Source organism: Lolium perenne, chromosome 3 (genome assembly GCF_019359855.2).
Source record: "Lolium perenne isolate Kyuss_39 chromosome 3, Kyuss_2.0, whole genome shotgun sequence".
In the NCBI taxonomy this organism is placed as follows: domain Eukaryota; kingdom Viridiplantae; phylum Streptophyta; class Magnoliopsida; order Poales; family Poaceae; genus Lolium; species Lolium perenne.
The window spans coordinates 71,629,591-71,652,542 of NC_067246.2; the positions used below are offsets into that span (position 1 = coordinate 71,629,591).

A 22,952-nucleotide genomic window follows, 5' to 3' on the forward strand; every position below is an offset into this window, starting at 1 on the left:
CTTTGTATACATGGGAGCCATAATCGTCGTGGCTGCTTCTGGAACCATTTCCAATGATGCGCTACTCTGATCATCATGCTCAGGTTCATCAACCTTATCAAGTTCCATTGTTCTCCCACTCAAATACTTCGCTAGAAACAATTTCTTGGAAATAAGCAAGGCACATCGACAAACACTTTTGTCTTTGACTTCATAGTGGAAAGAATTCCCAAATTGTTCACTGGGATAACCAACAAAGACACTCATCCGATCTTGGTTGTAAACTCATTTACTTATGCTATGCATACCAAAATTTTAAGAAAGGACTATTAGGGTTTATACCCATGCCATAACTCATATGGTGTCATTTCAACGGATTATGATGACACTCTATTTAGTGTAAAAGCGGTTGTCTCTAAAGAATAATCTACAAAAATATAATGGCATCAGTTTATTTTATATCATCATTAATCCAACAAGGTTTGGATACGCCTCTCGAATACTCCATCATAACTATGGTGTTCCAAGAAACGTGAGTTGTGAAACAATTTCGTAACTCTCTTAGATGTTCGCTAAAAACTCGTAATTCAAATATTTCCACCATGATCCAATCATAGATATTTGACTTTTCTATTACGATGATTTCCACTTCATGCTGAAATTTATTTGAATCTATTCAAATGTTTCAAACTTCTTCCTTATCAAATAAATATATCCATATATATATACATTCAATTCATTGTTGGAAGTTTTCATGAAGTAGAAGAATCTTCCGCACACAACTATGCCCAATGAACCACATATATCAGCATGTATATTTCCATTAAGTTAGTTGTCCGTTCAACTCTTGGCCTATGAACGGTATTTCAGTCGTTTTCTGTAGAAAAGATTTGCAAGTGCCAAACGATTCAAAAATCAAATGACTCCAAAAATCCATTTGCATGGAGTTTCTTCATGCATTCCTTTCTAACATGACCTAAATGACGGTTCCACAAATAAGTGGAATTCAAATCATTTGCCTTATGGCATTTTAGCGTCAGTGTTATGCATGTGTGTTTCCCCATTAAGATTTATAATAACTTATCCATCGTACATGGAGTACGGTCATAACTTTGAACAATTCATTGTTTTTATTTGACCAGAGCTAAATAACAATTATTAAGTTCTTTATTATATATCTGAAGGGCTAGGTAGAATGCCAACGACGAACATGATAACACTTTATTTTGTCCAGACGTGCATTATTACCACATTCCTTATCGGTCACTTAGGTCATTGTATTCTTGTATTGTGTTGTGTTGTATGACATCTCATACCAACCAATATGGTACAAATACCCAAGAATTCCATTGTGTGACCAATCAAAGAATACATTCATAACATGTATATCATCTATATACACCTGAGCTAGACTTTCTAGTCTTTTCTTTATTTCTACCAAAATCCTTTTGTATTTTCTCTTTCGACTTTCCTCATATTTCTAAAAACACTTCATCATCAATAACTTCTAGGCTTGTTGGCAAATACCAATAACCTTGAGGTTCTCACTTTGAAGTTGATCATCACATGACAAGTGTTCCGGGTTTCACTATTAGTAACTTTTAATGTGATGAACAATATCACTCATAATTTTATCCACTAAATCATGACACTTCATGATGAAGCTACTATGGCTTACATGGATATGAAAATAACATTAGTGCCCAACTAGTTGGAGGATCGGGACGCCTAGCGTCTTCAACCTTCGTACATTCCCATAAAACTTATGAGTTTATGTAGTCTCACTAAATTATATTCTATTATCTTGTAATAAGGTCTTAGATATCACATATATCTCACACATTGCTTATTTCTGAAAACACACTTTTTAGCTCCTTACTTTTCAAACGGATTTGAACATCAAGTTTCAAGGAGATAAGACAATTTTAGATACTAATTGAAACCATTGTTGTTCGAATCAGCAATTTGAGGATTACCAAAAGTTTTCTATAGGACTTAATCATTTCTTGATTCTTTAACAATACGGTACCAGTACGTAAATTACTTGTCAGATTTAACAATATATCTATCTCAATTACAAGCCTAGCGCAAAGTAGAAAACGGATACCAATTCTACAAAATTTAATTCAAATACAATTTAGACTTTGTTCAGCATAAATTTGAGTTCACTATTAATTTTTAAATTAACTAGGTGAACTCCCACTCAAAAAAACATCCCTCGCATTGTCTTAGTGATCACACGAACCAAATCCACTACACCAAGTCCGATCTTCACGATAAAAGATGTAGCTTCAAAGGAAAACGCTCAAATTGTTCATCATATCATTCATATGACTCATGCTCTACCTTTCGGTATCCCATGTTCCGAGACCATGTTTGTACATGCTAGGCTCGTCAAGGCAATCTTAGTATCCGTGTGTGCAAAACTGGCTTGCACCCGTTGTATGCACATGTAGAATCTATCACACCCGATCATCACGTGATGCTTTGAAACGACAAGTCTTAGCAACGGTGCATACTAAGGATGAACACTTTATGATCTTGATATTTAGTGAGAGGGATCATCTTATAATGCTACCATCGCGATCTAAGCAATACAAGATGCATAAAAGGATTAACATCACATGCAATTCATATTAGATATGATATGGCCCTTTAGTCTTTGCGCCTTTGATCTTCATCTCCAAAGCATGGACATGATCTCCATCATCAACGGGCATGATCTCCATCATCGTCGGCGTAGCGTCAAGGTCCATGGCGCCGTCCTCATGGTTGTTCACCACATGTAGCAACTATTACAACTACTATGAAATAATAATACTACAATAAATATAAAGACAACCATAAGGCTCCTGCCGGTTGTCACAATACAATAATGATCATCTCATACATATTCATCATCACATCATGGCCATATCACATCACCAAACCCTGCAAAAACAAGTTAGATGCCTCTAATTTGGTTTGCATATTTTACGTGGTTAAGGGTTTTCGAGTGAGATCCAATCTACCTACGAACATGAACCACAACGGTGATACTAGTGTTGTCAATAGAAAGAGTAGATTGAATCTTCACTATGGTGAGAGAGACAGACACCCGCAAAGCCACTTATGAAATAAAAGTTGCATGTCGAGCATGGAGCAAGTCTCATGAACGCGGTCATGTAAAGTTAGCCTGGGCCGCTTTATCCCACCATCCCGCAAGATGCAAAGTACACTAACTAAAAACAACAAATGCATCAATGCTCACAAAAACCATTGTGTTCTACTCGTGCAACCAATCTATGCATAGACACGGCTCTGATACCACTGATAGGATTCGTAGCATAGAAAACAAAAATTTCCTACCGCAAGAACGAACAACAAGCCAAGATCTATTCTAGTAGATGGTAGCAACGAGGTGAAGATCAACATACCCTCTAAAATCGCTAAGCGTTAGCGAGATAAATCTCGTGGTGGATGTAGTCGACCACTTGCCGCTTTCAAAAGCACGTAGAAAATCTTGACGGTGCCACAATCGGGAAGCACCTCCGCACTCGGTCACATGTACGGTGTTGATGACGACGTCCTTCTCCCCGTTCCAGCGGGCAGCGGATGTAGTAGATCCTCCTCAGAATCCCGCCAGCACGACGGCGTGGTGACGGTGGTGGTGGAGATCTCCGGCAGGGCTTCGCCGTAAGCGCTGCGGGAGAAGAAGGAGGATGGAGTAGCCAGGGTTTGGGAGAGAGGGGCCTTGGGGCGCCGGCCTGGGAGCCCCTTGGTGGTGCGTCCAAGTAGTATGCACCCCCTCCCCTCTCCTTCCCTTTAAATAGGTGGAAATCCCTAGGGTTTACCCCAAAACAACATTGGAGTCCAACTCCAAAACTTACCAAATTTGGGAAACCTAGACAAGGTGGGATTCCTCCCCTTCCTTGTGGTGTGGCCGGCCACCTTGGTGGAGTCCACCATGGACTCCACCTTCCCACTTGGTAGGTTGGCTAGGGTTGATGGAGTCTCTCCGCGACTCCTCCTTCCATAGTGATTTATTTCGGATGATTCTAAAAATTTCTACAACCTTCCATAAATTTACCGGACACTCCCAAACTTGGAATGTGACTTCCTATATATGAATCTTATTCTCCGGCCCATTACGGAACTCCTCGTGATGTCTTGGATCCCATCCGAGACTCCGAACAACATTCGAACTCCATTCCATATTCCATATCTACTTATAACGACATCAAACCTTAAGTGTGTCACCCTACGGTTCGAGAACTATGCGGACATGATCGAGACTCCTCTCCGATCAATAACTAATAGAGGGACCTGGAGATCCATAATAGCTCCCACATATTCAACGATGACTTCGTGATCGAAAGAACCATTCACATACGATACCGATTCCCTTTGTCACGCGATACTTTACTTGTCGGAGGTTCGATCATCGGTATCTCCATACCTAGTTCAACCTCGTTACCGACAAGTAATCTTTACTCGTACCGTGGTATGTCATCTCTTGTGACCTCGTCACATGCTTGCAAGCTAATTAGACGACATTCCACCGAGAGGGCCCGGAGTATATCTATCCGTCATCGGGATGGGCAAATCCCACTCTTGATCCATATGCCTCAACTCACACTTTCCGAATACTTAATCCCATCTTTATAACCACCCATTTATGCAATGGCGTTTGATGTAATCAAAGCATCCTTCCGGTGTAAGTGATTTACATGATCTCATGGTCGAAGGACTAGGTAACTATGTATCGAAAGCTTATAGCAAGTTGAACTTAATTACTTGATCTCATGCTATGCTTACTATGTGTGTTTCCATCACATCATTCACCTAATGATATGATCTTGTTATTAATAACATCCAATGTTCATGATCAGGAAACCATGATCATCTATTAATCAACAAGCTAGTTAAATGAGAGGCTTACTAGGGACTCTGGTTGTTTACACAACACACATGTATTAAGGTTTCCGGTTAATACAATTATAGCATGGAGTGTAAACATTTATCATGAACACTAAGATATAACAATAACTATTTTATTATTTCCTCTCGGGCATATCTCCAACAAAAACATAACCCTAACTTCTAAGTCTTGCAAACCTGGATCGCGACCGTCACCAATGTTGTGTGGGATGACCAACCCAACCCCGAACCAAACCAGGACCACATCCCTTCTATGTATTTTCTTCCTAGTATCCCTCAAACTCTCCTGACACCATTAGTACATCGAGCTAAGAGCATCACCAACACCAGTCAATTTTGAAGGCCATGTTACTTTCACCCTCGGATTTGGGCCATCTACACAACCAATAAGACTTATCTTCTAAACCTATTTTTTGCATACACCGACACATCAGACCAGCCTTTGTTTTTCCTCTCTCTTTCTCTCTCTCTCTCTCCTCCCAATCGTTGGACACAATGGCAGTAATTATGGAGGCATGACTCGGGAGGTGTACAATAACAACACGCAACTCCCCACCCCTATGGGATGCGGTGCTCGACACGAGGTTACGACGCCAAGGGCCGATGCAAGATGGTTGTGCTAGGTGGCAGCGTGAGTCGACAACACGGATGGGGAGGTGTGGGATGTATACAAGGGAGATACATCAGTGCGCGATTTCTCGTGTAGTGATGTGTGTGAGGGAGGTGATATGCAGAGGTATGGAGGATGACGATGGTCATCAGTAACTCGTAGTGGTTTGAGTGTCTACCTCGGCTGCTCGTCCTGGGCTCCTTCTCGACGCACCTCCTCACGTATGCATCTGCCTCTTCTCCTCTATGTTCCTGCCCATATTACCCATCCCTGCGTCAGTAAGCCAACCATTGATACCCTCTTAGGAGAAGCTTGAGTTGGAGGATGAGAACTAAGTCCTCCGCGCAGTCATGCTCGAGAAAGATGGTGCTTCAGGGTGGATGGATTCATGCCCAACGATTCTGGTAGCGGTGGGGCTCCGATAGGCCAGGGTATTCCTCGGCTACATGCACAAGGAATTAAGCGAGTTGGTGCTTCAAGAAAAGTTTAGTTGTTTGTATAATTTTTGTGATACATGTTGTTTTGCAAGCTCCACGCCGGTGTGTTTTTGCTGCAAAGAGAGTGGAGAGACCGTTGCGATGACTATGGTTATGTGTAGCAAACGTTGCATGTTGAGATCCATGTTGTAATTCCATGTTGTCTACAAAACGATGATATCTCCTTGGTGCTTTATTGCTAGGAAATGAGATGTATTAGTTGCATACACCTAACTTTTTGTTGCATGCATGTATTTGAAATGTTCTGATGTGTTTTTGCGAAAATTTCACCGATCTATTCAGAATCCTCGACAGTAGTACAAGAAAATATAAAATTTTAAAAAGTACAAAAAAGGAAGTTTAGACCAACTAGTGAGGGCTACAAACACTCAAACAAGCCGAAGGCACGCCGCCGTCATCGCCCCATTTTAGCATTTTTTACCGGATCACAAAAAACATGTTACGATGATATTGCGTACATTTAAAAAGATGTTCCAACACTCAGTTGGTTATTAATTAGCGGATGAGACCTAGCTAGTGTGGTTGGATGGTTAGGAGAGCACTGATATCCCCAATTCGCTAGGATTTAAACCTCATGTTTAACACTTTGGTATCTAATAAAAATAAAATATTCGGCTAGTATGAGACGACGTTAATGTCGGTAGTATGCACGTACTTATGACCATCCGCTTATGTACAATGTTTCAAAAAAAGATTAGTTAGCAAATTACCATGCAGATTTTGTAGACCGTGTTTGCTAGAAATCGACGGAAAGTGGTATCCCTCTGTTCTACTAACATAAGCTGCTTTAATAAATTAAAATAATTTGATAAAGCAGCTTATATTACAGAACGGGACAATACATGCATGCAGGGACCCCAAAATATTTCGCGACTCGAAGCCGAGCGATAAGAGAGCACGGCAGAGCCGCACACGTCGCGCTCCGGCCGCCCCATCTCGCGCGACAAGAGCCTAGGCATGTTTGACTCGAAGAACCATGGATCCGCCCGGGCGTAGGTCATGGCATCATTGTACGCGTAGCCCACCGGTTGTGGGTAGTAGGACGGGCCGATGGCCCCGTGATGGCGGACATGTGTACCCTGGCCACGGCCGTTCGTTCCAAGTCTGTTCTGCCCCTTTATTACATCAGCTTCGTTGTGCCATTTTGTACTTACTTGTAGGAGAGCTAGGCACGCCACTCCAACCTCTACGCGTCACGCTCCCATATATGGTCACATCACATCCATCACTATACGATTAACGGGAGAACCTTTCTTAAATAAACGGAACTATGTTAGCGAACCCTAGCTAGGCAACCCTCTCCCCCTTTCCCTTCTCCCTCGCCGCCGCTAGATGAGCCTGCTGGCAAGCCTGCGTGCGCCTGCCAAGGACGTTGGCGGCGAGAATAGATCTTGCTGCTCCTGCACTCCGTGAGCTAGGGGACCTTTGGCATCGGAGGCGGCGGCCTCTGTAGTTGAGAGCATCGTCGATCCAGCAGCAGGGTAGCTTGCCGTTATTGTTGGACGTCCTTCTCAGCTGCGAGGCCAGGGAGGGGGAGGCTGCTAGTTAGTGTTGCTGATGACGCATCGTCGGCCTCCGTCTCTGATATGAAGACGGTGGCCTTCCATTTGTGCGGCTAGGATGGGGGCTCTGTCTGGGGGGAAACGCTTGACTGGTGGTGGCAGCCACGACGCCAACGACGCGGTGTGCCATTCCCCTTCTTAGAGGCGACATCGAGGTCTATCTCTCATCCCCCTCTCCCCTCCTCCCGGTGGAAACCAAAATTCCTCTGATTGGGCCATGGCGGCATGCTGGTGTCGTTTCCTCCTTGGAGGCATCGGCTGGGGACCAAGGGGTGGAGGTTGCGCAGCATGGTGGCCGGTGAGCTTCTAGTAGCGGCATTTATGTTGAGGTGACGTGGTGCCATGTTTGGTCGCTGCCCTCTGCTTGTTTTGCTCTACAAAACCTTGGGTGGTATTTGTTCACCGGTGGTGAGACACCCTCGAGCCTAGGCAAGAGGGGTTGGGAGGATCCCCTCTACGGCGGCATGGCCGTGTTGGATGGCATGAGACAACAACTTTCGTGGCTTGGACTTTCATGGTGGCCCGTGTTGCCATTCTTCTTCTCGTGTCTTATTTCGGGATCTCAAGCTAAACCTCGCGTCATGATCAACGCTACTATTGACGATGGGGTTTGCGGGTTTCACGCGAAGAGGTGATAATGTTTGGTTCTTTTCATGGGCAACCTGTCTTGTGTGCCTCTCATGCTCTACGAGCTACTCTACCTCACGACGGTACAGAGTCCTTCGAACTTGAGCGAGAAGGCAGGGGCCTTCTTTGGAGATGGAGGCGGACGACTCCACATTGATAGCGAGCCAGGATCGATCTGATCACAAAGGTTGGATCGTTTGCCGATGGCATACCTTTCAACGCGGCTTCTATAATGCTCTGATCGTGCGGATGGGCGAGAAACTCGATCTTCAAACTGTGTTTCTTCGTTATCTTCTTTCTTGATGTGTGACTTGAATGAAATTTGATTATTAAGTACTTTGTAATTCTATTTCGATGTTATTAATTTAATGCAGGGCGAATGCCTCCCGTTTAAAAAAGTAGCTAACCTCTCGGCTAAGTTCAAGAGTACACGTGTGTGTGTGTGTTGCCGTCCACTCCACGGTCCGCATCACATCATCTCCTGGTGGAGTCCCATACTTTTGGCAGCCACGCATCACGCGTGTGCGTTCCATCTCCCGGCGCGTGCGGCCACGGGATCGAGCGATAGCTAGCTAGTACGCGTATCTCACGCCATTCTTTCTCCCGGCCGTGTCGTGCGGTGCCATGCATCCTCACCGTGCATACGCATGCACATGCATGTACCGACGTGCGCTTTTTTCAGAGTTTTTCTTATCTTGTTGGAAAGACAAACCGGGCAGGCACGAAAGAAGAAAGAAACAAGGGAGGAGGGAGGTTCACACCGTGCGGCCTGATCTGGATAAATTGCGGTTGCTAGCTTTGTTGTGCCATGGTCGAAAGCATCTCTGACTTTCCTGGCTCACCTAGCCGATAGCTTGCTAGATAGCTGCCTTCTTTTCCATCCATGCCGTCTTTTGCTAGGTTCCATCTCCTCTCTTGCTATGCGTCACCTTTCGTCTTCATCGAAGCTTCCTACAAGCACCGAACTTCCTTATCTATTCGTCTTCCAGCACCGTGTACGTCGCGGAGTGGGAGTAAAACAACATTTGGACCTGCAGGTTGACGCCAATGCGGGTGATGCACTCATTGCACGAGAGAAGCACTACACGGAAGTGTGCTTGACACATCTCGGACACCTTTTTTTCATTTCGGTCGACCCACAGATATAAATACGACTGCATCTACTTGTTTCCTTGGGGTAAATCCATTGGCCCGACGCATTTTAACTTTTCCCCAACATCACAGATGCCGTGGTGAGTAATGTCGACTAACCATCCCAATGCATACATAAATTTTGTACTTTATTAACATGATTTTTTATATATTCACAACATATATGATAATAATACCATGTTTTATATTAATTTATGGAGATTTACCAATGATCCTCTTTATTTGGTTTATAACTCTGTAAAACAAGAAATCTCTGTTTTATGTATTTTTCACTTTCAGAGATCTATACAGAGTCAAATTGAGCTAGAATTTTGGAGAAATATTTTTTACCGAAAGAAGGATCTAGAGCACTTGGACCTCACCTAGGGGCCTTGAAGGCCCAAAAGGGGTGAGGTGGCGCGCCCATGCAGGGGACGCCAATGTAGGTGATGCACTCATTGCATGATAGAAGCACGACACGGAAGTGTATCCACAACATCTCCAGCTGCTTCGAACACCTTTTTTCATTTTGGTCGACCAACAGACATAAATACGGCTGTGTCCCCTTGCTCGCTTGGGGGACAATTCCAATGACACGACGTATTTTTCAGTTTTTTCCAACACCCCTGGTCGGTGTACGTCGGGCTGCTATGTTATGTTTTCAATCCCAGTCCATTTATCCACGCATACCAAAATATATAACTTTATTTTTTTGGGTTCAGGCCGAGATAGTTCATAAATGGGCCTAATTGACGTCGGTTGCTAGTTAGGTTCAAGTCGCTTTATGGAAATGAACTGCCTTGCATATCTCTGTACACACACTCTAAGTTTTAATTAAAAATAGCCTATTATATTCCATAAATAGCAGATGAGCCATTAATCCTTTGAGACTAGAAAAAAAGAAAAAAAATTAATTGATATATGATCTTTCCCTAAAATAAAAGAAAAATTATAAAGAGAGAGTGTTCAGTATTTTTTCGGCCGGAGCAAACGACTCCCTAGCCGCCGTCCGATTTTTAACTGACGGTGGATGACGACCGACATCAAAAAGTTAAAATAAGTTGTCATGTGGCCATTTTTAGTTGGGAAGAAGTTGAGACCTTTCGCAAAAAAAAAAAGGTTGAGACTTTAACTAAGAAGAAGGATGGCATCATCCGCTTTGAGCTTCATATCTTTCTACTCATCCAAACATAGATTATAGCTAGATCCAATCGAAGTTGAAGTACCATTATTTTAGTTGTCCTTTGAACCGGGGGCGATGGATCAAATCCTCCAATCCCCGCCAAATGAGACTTGAATAAGATATCCAAAACCGTTCGCTTCAGAAATTGTCCTCTCTGTAATATTGGCGTCCAAACAAAATCGCTATCTAATCTGATGGAAAACTGTAAGCATGAGCAAACTTCCAAGCAAAAGGTTCACTCTGAAATTTTCAGCCAGAATATTGTACTCTGCAGTCTGCACTAGTTCACTGTACACTACAAAATTCCAGTCTTAACCTCCAAGAATAAATGGTTGATACTACACCCGGAAATCACGTGCACACATGTGGCACCATTTATATACGGATGGTTCCAATAATAAAGTCCCGGGGACTATACCCCTAGCCATGTCACCGGCAGCCTCTGCATCGTTTCCGGCATCTAGGATAGCAACCCACTCCTTCACTCCGGACGTTCACGTCGTTTTCGCAATCTCCTGCCTTTTGGATCATGTATGTGCGCAGGATCGGGTCTCGCTTTCTCGTTAATCATGTGCTATTGTTTACGTTATCTTGGCCCATACAGGTGTAAGGTCCAAGCACACGCCCTAACTCAGTGATCAGTAAACATATATACGGAATATACGCGAATCATTGAGATGCATGGATTGTTTTTTTGTTTGTTTGTTGAGACTTGAGGTGTAGGAGTTGAGACCGTGGAACCACGTATGTCCTGGAGACCACATCAATTATTTTGTGACATCTTTGATCCGTGTGGGATTTCTGGTGATTCATGCAGAAATTGGAATCCTTGTTGAGGTGTTCCACAGAACAAGGTTATGTTATGTGGAGTGGAGTCCTGGTTACCAACGGCTGTGAAGTCATGCATCACACAAGGTGTATACATAAATGAACCAGCGTAACATATATAAGAACATAAAGTGCATATGCATCTTCTGTTCTAATAGTATGCCACTAGCAACCCGGTTGAAGATATGCCGATAAACTATCTGCGGAAGCCTGCATGAAGAATCCATATGTGCCCGTTTCTCCTGAAAGATAAGATATTGCATGCGTGGCCTTATGAATAACTTGTAGAAAGTGAGCATTTTCAATCTTATTAAAAGCAGTGATGTTTTAACGATTGCATATGGTTCAAACTAAAGCACAAACTTTCACATGAAATTAACTTTTTTTATTCTCGTTTAACCAATTCTAATATATTTGTGAAGTTGTTTGGAGGGGGTAGATTAAAAGATGTGAACTATCCTCCATATAAGAAGAGTAAAGAGACAAGCGATAAACATATGGTGAATATACTCCTAGAAATCACAGAAAGCGCATTTTTTACAAGGACTCTATTTATCCTCAGCGAACATATATTTCATCAGCATAACCTTTTATGAAAAAACCATGTAAAGATCTTAATATTCAAATGTATATTTATCTTTCATAGATATCTATGAAGAAATCTAGTGTGATCATTCATAAGGCTTGCATACATATATAGATTTGACCGTAAATAATCTAGAATTTGTAAGCTTCTAAATAAAAGTATTTGATTCACCTCTGAACCTTTGATGGGTGTTCCATGCTTTTTGTGGTTTTAGTGAAAGCATATGAGTGTGTTGCTTATGAAGACGTTTCAAACGAAAGATCTAGCAATTCTAATTCTGCTTGGCGAGATCTGGGTGGCCGGCCTGGCTCAGCCATTGGGCGTCATGTAGCCAGATATGCCACACATTGGTTTCTGGCAACGTGAGACATTCGGTCGAACATGTTACTTTTTCGATTGCTTGGTAGCACATTCGAATAAAACACTAATTAGTTTGTGTGGTGATTCCTCATTGAACCGTGTGCGTGGCGATAGTGTTCCTGGCGACATATGGTGTTCGATTGCTTTTCAGTAGTGAGTCTATGCAAGTGATGACAACATAAGATGAATTAGTTTTTCTAGGGTGGAATACCTTCATTGGTTATACATGACAGAGGCACACTTCTAGTTGTTCCTGTGTTGAAGGCAGTGTGTGCATCTTGCTCAGAGTTTCTCTGAGGTGAAATTACATAATTTGATTTTGCTGGTTGGATTTGCACTTGTACATTGTTCCCTTTCTGGAGAAATGCTGTTGGAGAACCAATTTCGTGGTGTAGGTGTTGCCAATGGTTGTGGTTTTTTCGTGTTTCTACAGGTCGTTGATTGCTCTGGTGGAGTTAGGTCTTTCTTTCCTTAATATTTTGGTCGTTCGCATCTTTGATGTCTCAATTCATCTTAACTAAATCTTGACATTTTCTAAAAACCAGGCTCTTGACATTATATTACGTTTTCTTTTTGCGAGGAAACCACTGATTATATTGAAACAAGAATTACAGAAAAGAACACCAGACAGCTAGAAATTACACACATGTCCTTTCAACAAAACAAAATCGCCGACGAAGAGAAGAACGTGCCGGTGGCGGGCCGCCGCTGCATCTCCACGCTAACCTTGGATCGGAAGATGTCCCCAGGCGGCGGGGTAGTCGCCGGACCTCAAACTCCGGGGAGCCTCCACTCTGCTCCGCTGGTAACGCCGTCTTGATCCAACATCAGGGGCTTCGGGGTCGTCAACTGTATCCGCCACGTCGAGATCCAGAGGGGGATAAACGCATGCATCGGCCACTGGGGAACGCGAGGGCGGATGAGGAGGCGCTCCGCCGTGGCGCTCTGAAGAACTCCACCGCCGGAGGGGGCGAGCACCACCTGCAAAACGAAGACCGGCTGTGCCGCCCATTCTAAGACGCCGCTGGCCAGGGTCCCAATAGAGCCTACCCTGTACACACACGAGAGACGAGGCTCCCCCATCCTCCCACTGCCTCAGCGGCCGGCGGAGGACAGGGACCCGGCGAAACGACGGCGAGGGGTGGATCTGCTCGGGGTTCCAGAAAAATTGCCTCTACTGTAGCGGGAGAGGATGACAGTATCTCGCCCTTCGACATTACATTTACGTTGTGTATAACTGCTAGCATCTTGATATTAATATGTTAGGCTCCATAAAAAATGTAAGAACATATATATCTCTGTAAACACACAAAATGTATAAATAACACATCTGGCGTTTTTAAGGAAGTTCTCTTGCCTCGCACACCGAAGTGGAGGCAACAGGAATCGGCGGAGCTATGGACGGAAAAACTTTGATGAGTGGACGTCTCACCGGCGGCTATTTTTTTGAACAAGGAAAGGTCCCGAAGGACCTAGGGCTTCATATTATCAGCGGTGAGGTATAAATTACAGATAAGGCCTGAAAGAACTGGGAAATTACAAACTGGCCCGTACAAATTGCACAGAGGACCTTGAAAGAAAACGCAAACGCGATCAGGTCCAGCTCCTCCTTCACGGCTACGAATCTCACCGGAGTCAACCTCTGCGCCGCCGGGGACGAAACCACTTGGGACGTAGAGGTGGGAGCCAACTCCGCCGAGATTGGAGAGCCTCCGAGTTGGCAGAAGCGCCTTGCGGAGGTTGTTGCTGCCTTGAGGGCGGCCTGTCGCCACCGCACGAGGATGGATGGGCCGCCCTTCTCCCAGGAAATCCGGCGACAGAGGCGCCGTGGTAGTCCTCCAGTGGAGGGGCTGCCTTTCAGCCATAGTGTACGGCGATAGCGGCGCCATGGAGAACCTCCGAGAAGAAGCTGACGAGCTTCCCTGCTGCGGATCCGACGGCAAGGCAGATGCAGCAAGCAAGAACTCCTTTCTCTTGCCACCTCGACGAGGAAGAAGAAGCAGCTTGCTGCTGCATCTGCAGCCACCAGATCCGCCAAAGCCAGCCTTATTTATGGAGATCTTCATCTCCCTCCGCCGCCACACCTTCGGCTCCGACCGCCGGAGCTCCATGAGGTCGAGGAAGAAGACGTTGCGGTGGCAGATCTGGCTGCTCAGATCCACCACGTCCCTCCCGACATCAACGCCAAATGCCACAACGGGACCAAGTCTAAAGCTAATACTAGCAATATACAGCCCGGCACCATCTCCTCTCCATCTCCGGCCGGCTATTCCGGCGGAGAGGAGGAAGGAGAGGCCCGGCGAGGAGGAGAGGAGGGGCAGGAACTGTAGCGGGCTTACATCGGTTGGGGGGGGGGGGGGGGGGGAGCCTTCACCGGCGGCTATGGTTTCTCCCAAGTCGTGAAAAACGGCATGAACTCCTTTAGAACGACATATTCACATGGGTTTTAGCTAAAAGCGTGAGATCGCAACCAAAACCAAAGCCGATCTACATATGCTTTAGCAAAGCGAAGCCTTTTGCGAGCTGATTAATTAGTGGTATGCAGTTGCCTAAAGCAAAAGGATGGATCTCAGTAAGCTAGTGATTCGCACGTGCATTGCCTTATCAACTAAGCTATGGACCAAACGCAAAAATGAAGCGCATGATAAGCAGTACGACGTTCCCCTCTTCAGCTCCTTTCCCTTTTTTTTTCTCTTGGAGGATGCAGTACGTGCCACTTGTTTCAGTGGTAGGAATATTCCGCCTGCTTCATTCCATGAAAGTTCCCAGTTGGAAAAAAGGAGGAGAACGACGCATCAGGAGAAATGTGGATGTAATTTGTCCAGTAGAGAGAAATATATTTTTGAGCTATACCACCGGTAACCAGCTGTGGCGAACGTGCTACCGTTGCCTTACAAGTCAGGACAAAAGTCCAACTTAAATTTCAATTATCCTACTTCCTCGTCCCTTCGATCCAAATAATTTGTCCCAATGCGGCGACTAATTTAGATCGGAAGGAATACATCATTTAGAGCATGAAAAGCATGCATTTGATGTCCTAATTTATGAAGGTGACGCAGCAGTGGCTCCGACCAGGAGCTGGGTACGTGTTGGGGCATGACTGCCGGTGGCGAGAAGATGGTGAGTTTTTTTTCTGGGGAAAAATATTGCAAGTTTAACGAGGCTCTCCTTGACTGGGCAATTTGTGAGCATCCGTAATTGCAGATAGTGTTTGGCGGGGTGGCGCTCTTGTTTCGTTTAATATCACTCAATCGACTACTAGATTCTAACATGGATCCATGACAAAGAACAAAGCTATCACTTTGTTTAATACACTAAAATAGTTTACTAAACGGTTTACATTATAGAACGGTGGGGGTAGAAAACAAGATCATTGACGCCAAACTCCTTTTTTACAAAACTATTAATAATCATTATCAACAATACATAGATCTTTAAAACTTTCAAAAAAATACAAGTATGTCATTGGATCATCTAGCGATGACTACACACACTAGTGTGAGCCAAAGGCGCGCTTTTGTTGATAAACAAGAATAATGACAAATCAACAAAAAAATCATTGGATTCACATGGTTTTCTTCCAACACCGTCTCTGACCCATGAAGTTGTTGTCCTTTTTGATCAATCAAGTGAGGCAATCAGGCAAACTGACTTGCTTGTCGCATCCTCTACCACCACAAGAAAAATAGCAGAATAGTTAAAACAAAATTCTGAAATTTGGGTAAACCCTTGACCTTGTACTGCATTTATGTTCTCAGAGTTATTACGTTCAAAAACATACAAATTTAACACCGAGTGATCATAAGAAACATACAGCAGCAGCAGTGCGGCCCAGAACTGAAGGATTTACGCATCCTGTCTACGTCCGAAAATGCTCAGAATCATAGCCTTTGATAGAGGCTTTGCAGATGTGGGCTGCTACGATTGTGCGACATCAGTACAGTGCACGCTGGGTACCACTACACGAAGGCCGACCTTTGAGAAGGGAAAAACCCATCCCGCGCGCGCGCTCTCGCGACGACACGTGTCGCGCGCGGAACGTGTCCCCGGGAAAAGACGCGAATCGTTTTCCGGGTTTGGTTTTTCCCTTTACGCGCCGGTAGACCCGTTAACAATATGCGGACCCGTTAATCTTCTTTTTCCCTTTACGCGCGCAGTACGTTTTCAAAAAATTGGGCGGGACTTTTTTTTTTGCTTTTTCCCTTTGTCTTTCCGGGCTGTGAGTTTTCTGGGGAATTAATGGGAGGGAGGTAGCACTTTCAAATTACAATTTTTTTAAATTCCAACAGAGTGCTACGAGATGACATATGTCGAAGCGATTGCTACGGCTCGGCTTCGCCTCGTATCAAGGCGCCTTCGGCGCATCAAACATTAATAAACATAATGAATGGCAGACATATGTCGTTGTCCCCGTTTGTCGTTACCCCCATATGTCGAAGCGATTGCTACGGCTCGGCTTCGCCTCGTATCAAGGCGCCTTCGGCGCATCAAACTGTTGTTTTTTTTTTCTATTTTTTTTCTTTTGGAAAGGTTTCTGTTTGATTTTCTCTTTTATTGTCTGTAAAGTTTTCCGTTTTCTCTTTTATTCTCTGGAAAGATTTCCGTTTTCTCTTTTATTGTCTGTAAAGATTTCCGTTTTCTCTTTTATTCTCTGGAAAGATTTCCGTTTTCTCTTTTATTCTCTGGAAAGATTTCCGTTTTCTCTTTTATTCTCTGTAAAGATTTCCGTTTCCTCTAGCGCAGGTACACGTCCGAAGGGGTGTGAGGTACATCCTCGGCGTAAAGACGAGTACAGGTTTTGTAGGAAGAGTAGCACGGTACTGTGTTTCTCTTTTGATTTATCTGGAAAGATTTTCCGTTTCCTCTAGCGCAGGTACAGGTCCGAAGGGGTGTGAAGTACATCCCCGGCGTGGAGACGAGTACAGCCTAGGTAGGAAGAGGAGCACGGTACTGTATTTCTCTTTTGGTTTATCTGGAAAGATTTTCCGTTTTCTCTAGCGCAGGTACAGGTTCGAAGGTGTGTGAAGTACATCCCCGGCGTGGAGACGAGTACAGCCTAGGTAGGAAGAGGAGCAAGATCGTGTTTCTATTTTGTTTTATCTGGAAAGATTTTCCGTTTCCTCTAGCGCAGGTACAGGTCCGAAGGGGTGTGAAGTACATCCCCGGCGTGGAGACGAGTACAGCCTAGGTAGGAAGAGGAGCACGGTACTGTGTTTCTCTTTTGGTTTATCTGGAAAGATTTTCCGTTTCCTCTAGCGCAGGTACACGTCCGAAGTTGTGTGAAGTACATCCTCGTCGTGGACACGAGTACAGGTTTTGTAGGAAGAGGAGCACGGTACTGTGTTTCTCTTTTGGTTTATCTGGAAAGATTTTCCGTTTTCTCTAGTGCAGGTACAGGTTCGAAGGTGTGTGAAGTACATCCCCGGCGTGGAGACGAGTACAGCCTAGGTAGGAAGAGGAGCACGGTACTGTGTTTCTCTTTTGATTTATCTGGAAAGATTTTCCGTTTCCTCTAGCGCAGGTACAGGTCCGAAGGGGTGTGAAGTACATCCCCGGCGTGGAGACGAGTACAGCCTAGGTAGGAAGAGGAGCACGGTACTGTGTTTCTCTTTTGGTTTATCTGGAAAGATTTTCCGTTTCCTCTAGCGCAGGTACACGTCCGAAGTATTAGGAGGAGGAAGATTCACGGAGAGTGTGTGTTGCCGCAGACAGTGACGCGGAGGCGGGGGTGAGCCGCCGAAGGAAGGAGCGGAGCGGAGCGGCCGTGCTAATCCAGACAGACAGCTCGGCGGCGGAAGGCGACGCCAGCTTAGTTTTATCGATCGGAGGCCATGGCCGGAACGTGCGGGGTATGCAAGCCGACGCGCCCTTTGATTGATTTCCTGTTGGTTTCGGCCGCAGCTGCTTGCTCTCCCGGGTCACTTCTAAACAGATCCTGTTAAATTACTCGCCTGTGAGAGCAGGTTCCCAGCCGGCATGACGACCCTAATTCAAGACCAGAAAAAGCAAAATTGACACAGGTTGACTAGCGGTGAGAGGACTTATAGTAGATCAGCAGTCCTGAAGATTGATTTTGTCAGTGCTCCTGTCGGTTGTTGATGCTGCTATGCTGCGCGCAGTGCTGCTGCTGATTAGCGCAGCTGCACGACGCCCTGGTTCGGAGGACTGGATAAACCTAACCCTGTTTGGCAGTCAGCAGAATTTAATAATGGGGGAAGAGTATGTAGTACAAGTACTAGTATTTGATACATTAGATAAGGATTGCAACACACAGAATGGTTTGTCCTAGTGGTTCGAAGGTATTATGCATAGGTTGTGAGTTCAACTCCCCTCACGTGTCATTTATGTTGAGGTAAAACTGTGTATGGATATAAGGTGATGTTGCGCAGTTTAGTAACAACGATTGTAATTGTTAGTAAATTGTGTCACATCATCTTCTATCCGACACCCGTTGTATCTTTTTTTTTATTATAACAAGTGATATAAACATTTCATTTACCGACCGATGTGTTAGCACTTTGGTATGGGTCAAGTTGGCGATGGGTACTGGGATCTCTGGGGAAACCTCCACCATCGCCGCACCGATCCCCGACCATCCCCATCCCCGAAAGAGTAAAATGCACCAATGGTCACTGTAATTGTCGGAGCTGCTCGGTACGGTCACCGTACTGCCGAAATACGCCGCGGAGGTCACCGAACTTGTCATACATGATTTATACGGTCACTGGTGGTGTACGCGAGCGTGTATTTAGCAGCTAGGACGTGCAGGTCATTCAACTTTGACATGAATTGAATCAAAGTAACTGCGTTGGCTGACCGTCGTGCAGAAAACAGAAAGTGTAGGGGCGTAATTGCAAAACAGCACATGGGGAGAGAAATGCAAAGTCCATTCCCCATGGCGTTGACCCGCCCCCATTCTCCACCCGCCGCGTCCAACCCGCACTCCCCCAGTTCTTCGTTTTTGTGTTTGTTTGTTCGTCGCCCACAGGAGCCGCCGCCGATTCGTACGCACCGTCGGCCGATTCGGCCACGGCGGCCGCCGATTCGTCGCCCACTGGAGCCGCCGGCAGAATCGACCCCACAGCAGGCCAGGCTCGATTCGTCGCCCACAGCAGCCGCCGGCCGAATCGACTGTACAGCAGCCCGCCGCCGATTCGTCGCCCACAGCAGCCCGCCGCCGATTCGTCGCCGACAGAAGCCGCCGGCCGAATCGAGCCCACAGCAGCCCGCCGCCGATTCGTCGCCCACAGCAGCCGCCGGCCGAATCGACTGTACAGCAGCCGGCCGGCCGATTCGTCCCCCACAGCAGCTCGCCGGCACAACCTCTCCGATTCGTCGCCACAGAAGACCGGCGGCACATCCTCCCCTTCGTCGCCACAGAAGACCGCCGGCACGTCCTCTCCTTCATCGCCACAGCAGTCCGTCGGCCCAGTGATGGAGCCTCTTTGTCGCCTGTACCTGCAGCCGTCGTCCTGTACCAAAGAAGGGCAAGAGGAGGAGAAAGCGGCGGCGGCTCTGATGGATATGGCGGGGCTGCCGCAGGAGGAGGTCTTTGCTCCTCGGTCCATGGTCGATATGAAGCGTCTGGGGGTGGCGTGCAGGCGCAGAGGTATGGAGCTTCTCATCCGCTGGGATTCCGAGTTCAAGGTGCGCCATTTGGTGGAGATGCCGCTGCATATCATTGCTGCATACAGAGCCGGTGCTGCCAAGGCCGGCGGCGAACCGGAGCACACGTCCGAGGTCATTGAGGTTTGCAAGTATGCAGATGATCCAAGGGTTGGTTTGAGGTACATTTCGAAGATCGAAATGGCTCGATTGTTGATGAAATCCATGGAGCACGGGGCTGCTCCGCTTGGGGTGCCGATTGCATGGAACCCCCCTGCTAGTGGAAGCTAATTGTAGATGCAGTACAAGAAGAAGTCCATGGTTAAGAGCCAGTAGATGATGGAGATGTATGCTTTTGGAGAAGATGAGCAGTACATGTGTACTGCTAGCTTTTGAAGTAGTCTGTGGTGTACATGTGTAGTGGTAGATGGAGATGCAGTAGCTATGTAATGCAGTAGCTTTGAGTTAACCAAAGTTAGAGTTTGCAAGCAATGCTATGTAGTGCAGTAACATTTTGGAGATGCAGTAGCCTTTTGGAGATGCTATGTAATGCAATGCTATGTAATGCTATGATCAAATATAAAGCAACTAGTTTGAATTTATACATGTCATCAGTTTGTGCTCACATATATAATTTTGCTGTGCTTATTTATAACTTTTATGTTGTTGTGGTATTTAATGTTGAATACAGGATACAGCGGCTTGTAGGCGGCGCCGCCCAAATATGGTCGCCGCCTGCAAAATTTCGACGGTGGCGCCGCCCAATAACGACTGTCATTTTCCTGTGTTTATTTATCAGTAGTTGCCCATATTCTGTAATAATCATCTCATATGCAGCAAGTATTCATGGAATTCTACCTGATGTTCTCTCTAGCGCGACGTCGTCCCACGAATTGAACATTTTTCCATTTCTATGTTGTTTGAACCAATGAGGCGGGGGTGGTGGGATAATATAGACTGTCGGCGAGGCGGGAAACCTCCTACGCGGTAGAATTTCCTACGCGGCAGGCGGGAGAGTTTCTGGCCGGGCGTCGTGGGTGAAAATATCTCTCGTGGCGCTCTAGCGTTACTGATATGTGGCTCCCACGTCCAAACTTTCCCGCGTCTTGAGGCGCTGGCGTGCCTGATTCGCGCCTTAGGCCAAGGGGCCGGCATGTTGTTGCCGGCGCTTTTATTAATATGCCGTGTGTATATATATTTATTATGCACAATTCACTTTATTTAACATGTCAAATACATTGTGTAGCACCAGGTGTATTTTTTTGTCAACATTATAATCGATGTAACATTTGTAGAAAATCCAAAATATAGATTATTTACTTGGTGATTCTAAAAGTGAAAAATAACTAGTTTGATATATGTATCTAATGTGGCTAAAAATGTTCTATGGAAGTGTGGTCAGGTACACTGAAACGGTGGTTTCTGCTAGACATGGCCTGGCCGAGTCAAGTGAAGCACGTCTTACAATTGCAGTCCTACGAACACAACGAGCGCAGAAAAATAAAAAGGCACCACTGTGTCGGTCAACGGTGATAACTTAGTAGGAGAGTAGGCATAATTGATGATAACCCCCTCCTTGTTCGTAATTCCTTGCTCTCATGCCCCTTTTGCGTCTGTACGTCTAACACACAGTTATTATTGATTAATCCGCTATTAATTATCAGTCTGATCACATTCCAACGAGGGAATACAAATCGGCACTGATGTGTTCTCACTCATCGTCACCACCTTGATCTTGTATAAAAGGAACCCCATACCAAGTGGATAGGTATCAAAACCATCAGTTGAACCATTTTCTTCTCCCATCCTTATGGCGCCCCAAACAAGTGACACCGTATATTCGTTCGAGCATCTCTCAATGGAATTCAAGGTCACCGTAACCACAAGGGCTGCAACAATGGAGAAGTGGATCTACCGCGTATCCGAAGATTTCCTGTGCGACGCCAGCGCAAAGATCGTTGGTCTTGATTGCGAGTTCACTGACAAAGTGAAAGGAACAAAGCAGAAACTTCTTCCAGAGGATAAACGGCAACGTGCAGCAGTTTTGCAGCTATGTGTTGCCAATGACATCATTCTTTTTCAGGTATCACAAATGACACCATACAAGTTTTTTACCAACTGTTCCGAATTATATACATCGTTTACCTTTAGTTTGAATTTTCGCAGATATTTCAGGCAACAAAGATTCCATGTTTGTTAAAGAAATTCTTGAGCTCGGGGAAGATTTGGTTTTTTGGTGCAGCAATTGATATGGATCGCAAGATGCTGATGCCTTATGGATTAAATATCAGGTGTGCGTTCGACTTGCAGAAGATGATCAATATTCATAAACTAGATCCAGTTGTTAAGAATATAAGAATACCATCACTCTATGATCTGTCAAATGCTGTGTTGGGGACAAATTTGGAAAAGAAAGGTGAATCATGCAAGAAAATAAGAGAGGAAGGATGGGCAAGACCCGAATTAAGCTTTGATCAGGTCAAATATGCAGCCTTGGATGCACGGCTAAGCTTTGAAATTCCTAGAAAAAAATGGGCAATCAGGTAGGTCAATGATAACAACCATGTTTGGCTTCACAGTACTCTTCCTGATTAAATTGTACTCTCCTGGGATGATTTTTTTAAGCTTGCCTACACCAAACAATAAAACAAGAATATAAATATGTCATGAAATTTCTATATGCGCGATGAAATCTTTATTAATAAATGGGCAGTACTGACTACCTTTGTCAATTGATTCAATAAGACCAATATTAACCTCCAAACTTTCCCACATAAGGATCAAGTATAATAATCTTTTTCTGATGTACATTACATCTTTCTGTCGAACGAACATCAGAGACTGTCCATTCCAGAACATGAGGAAAATCAGCATGTATACTCCACAGTTTAACCTGCGTCGATCACCATGTAAATCATTAGCATGTATTTATATATGAATAAAGGTTCAACAATTCTTATTTAATAAATGTCCAACGATTTTTACGTTTCTCCCTGAAGTGGAATAATTTTAGGCTTCTGATACGAAAAGTCGTCGAGGTTTTCAGGTGACAGCTTTCCGTTGC

General features: G+C 45.0%; 1 protein-coding gene across 1 annotated transcript; it reads left to right on the forward strand.

Moving 5' to 3' along the window:
- Positions 1-21,746: 21,746 nt before the first annotated feature.
- LOC127339351 (uncharacterized) lies at positions 21,747-22,435 on the forward strand. The gene is made up of 2 exons (XM_051365212.2): positions 21,747-21,971; positions 22,055-22,435. The coding sequence occupies exons 1-2, from the start codon at positions 21,747-21,749 to the stop codon at positions 22,433-22,435; spliced, it is 606 nt and encodes a 201-aa protein (XP_051221172.2).
- The last annotated feature ends 517 nt before the right edge of the window (positions 22,436-22,952 follow it).

Bases quoted from the DNA above. Each gene is read 5' to 3' on its own strand.
- LOC127339351 (XM_051365212.2), top strand. From the start codon at position 21,747: ATGGAATTCAAGGTCACCGTAACCACAAGGGCTGCAACAATGGAGAAG. The intron at 21,972-22,054 runs GTATCACAAATG...GAATTTTCGCAG, and splicing joins ATGACATCATTCTTTTTCAG to ATATTTCAGGCAACAAAGAT.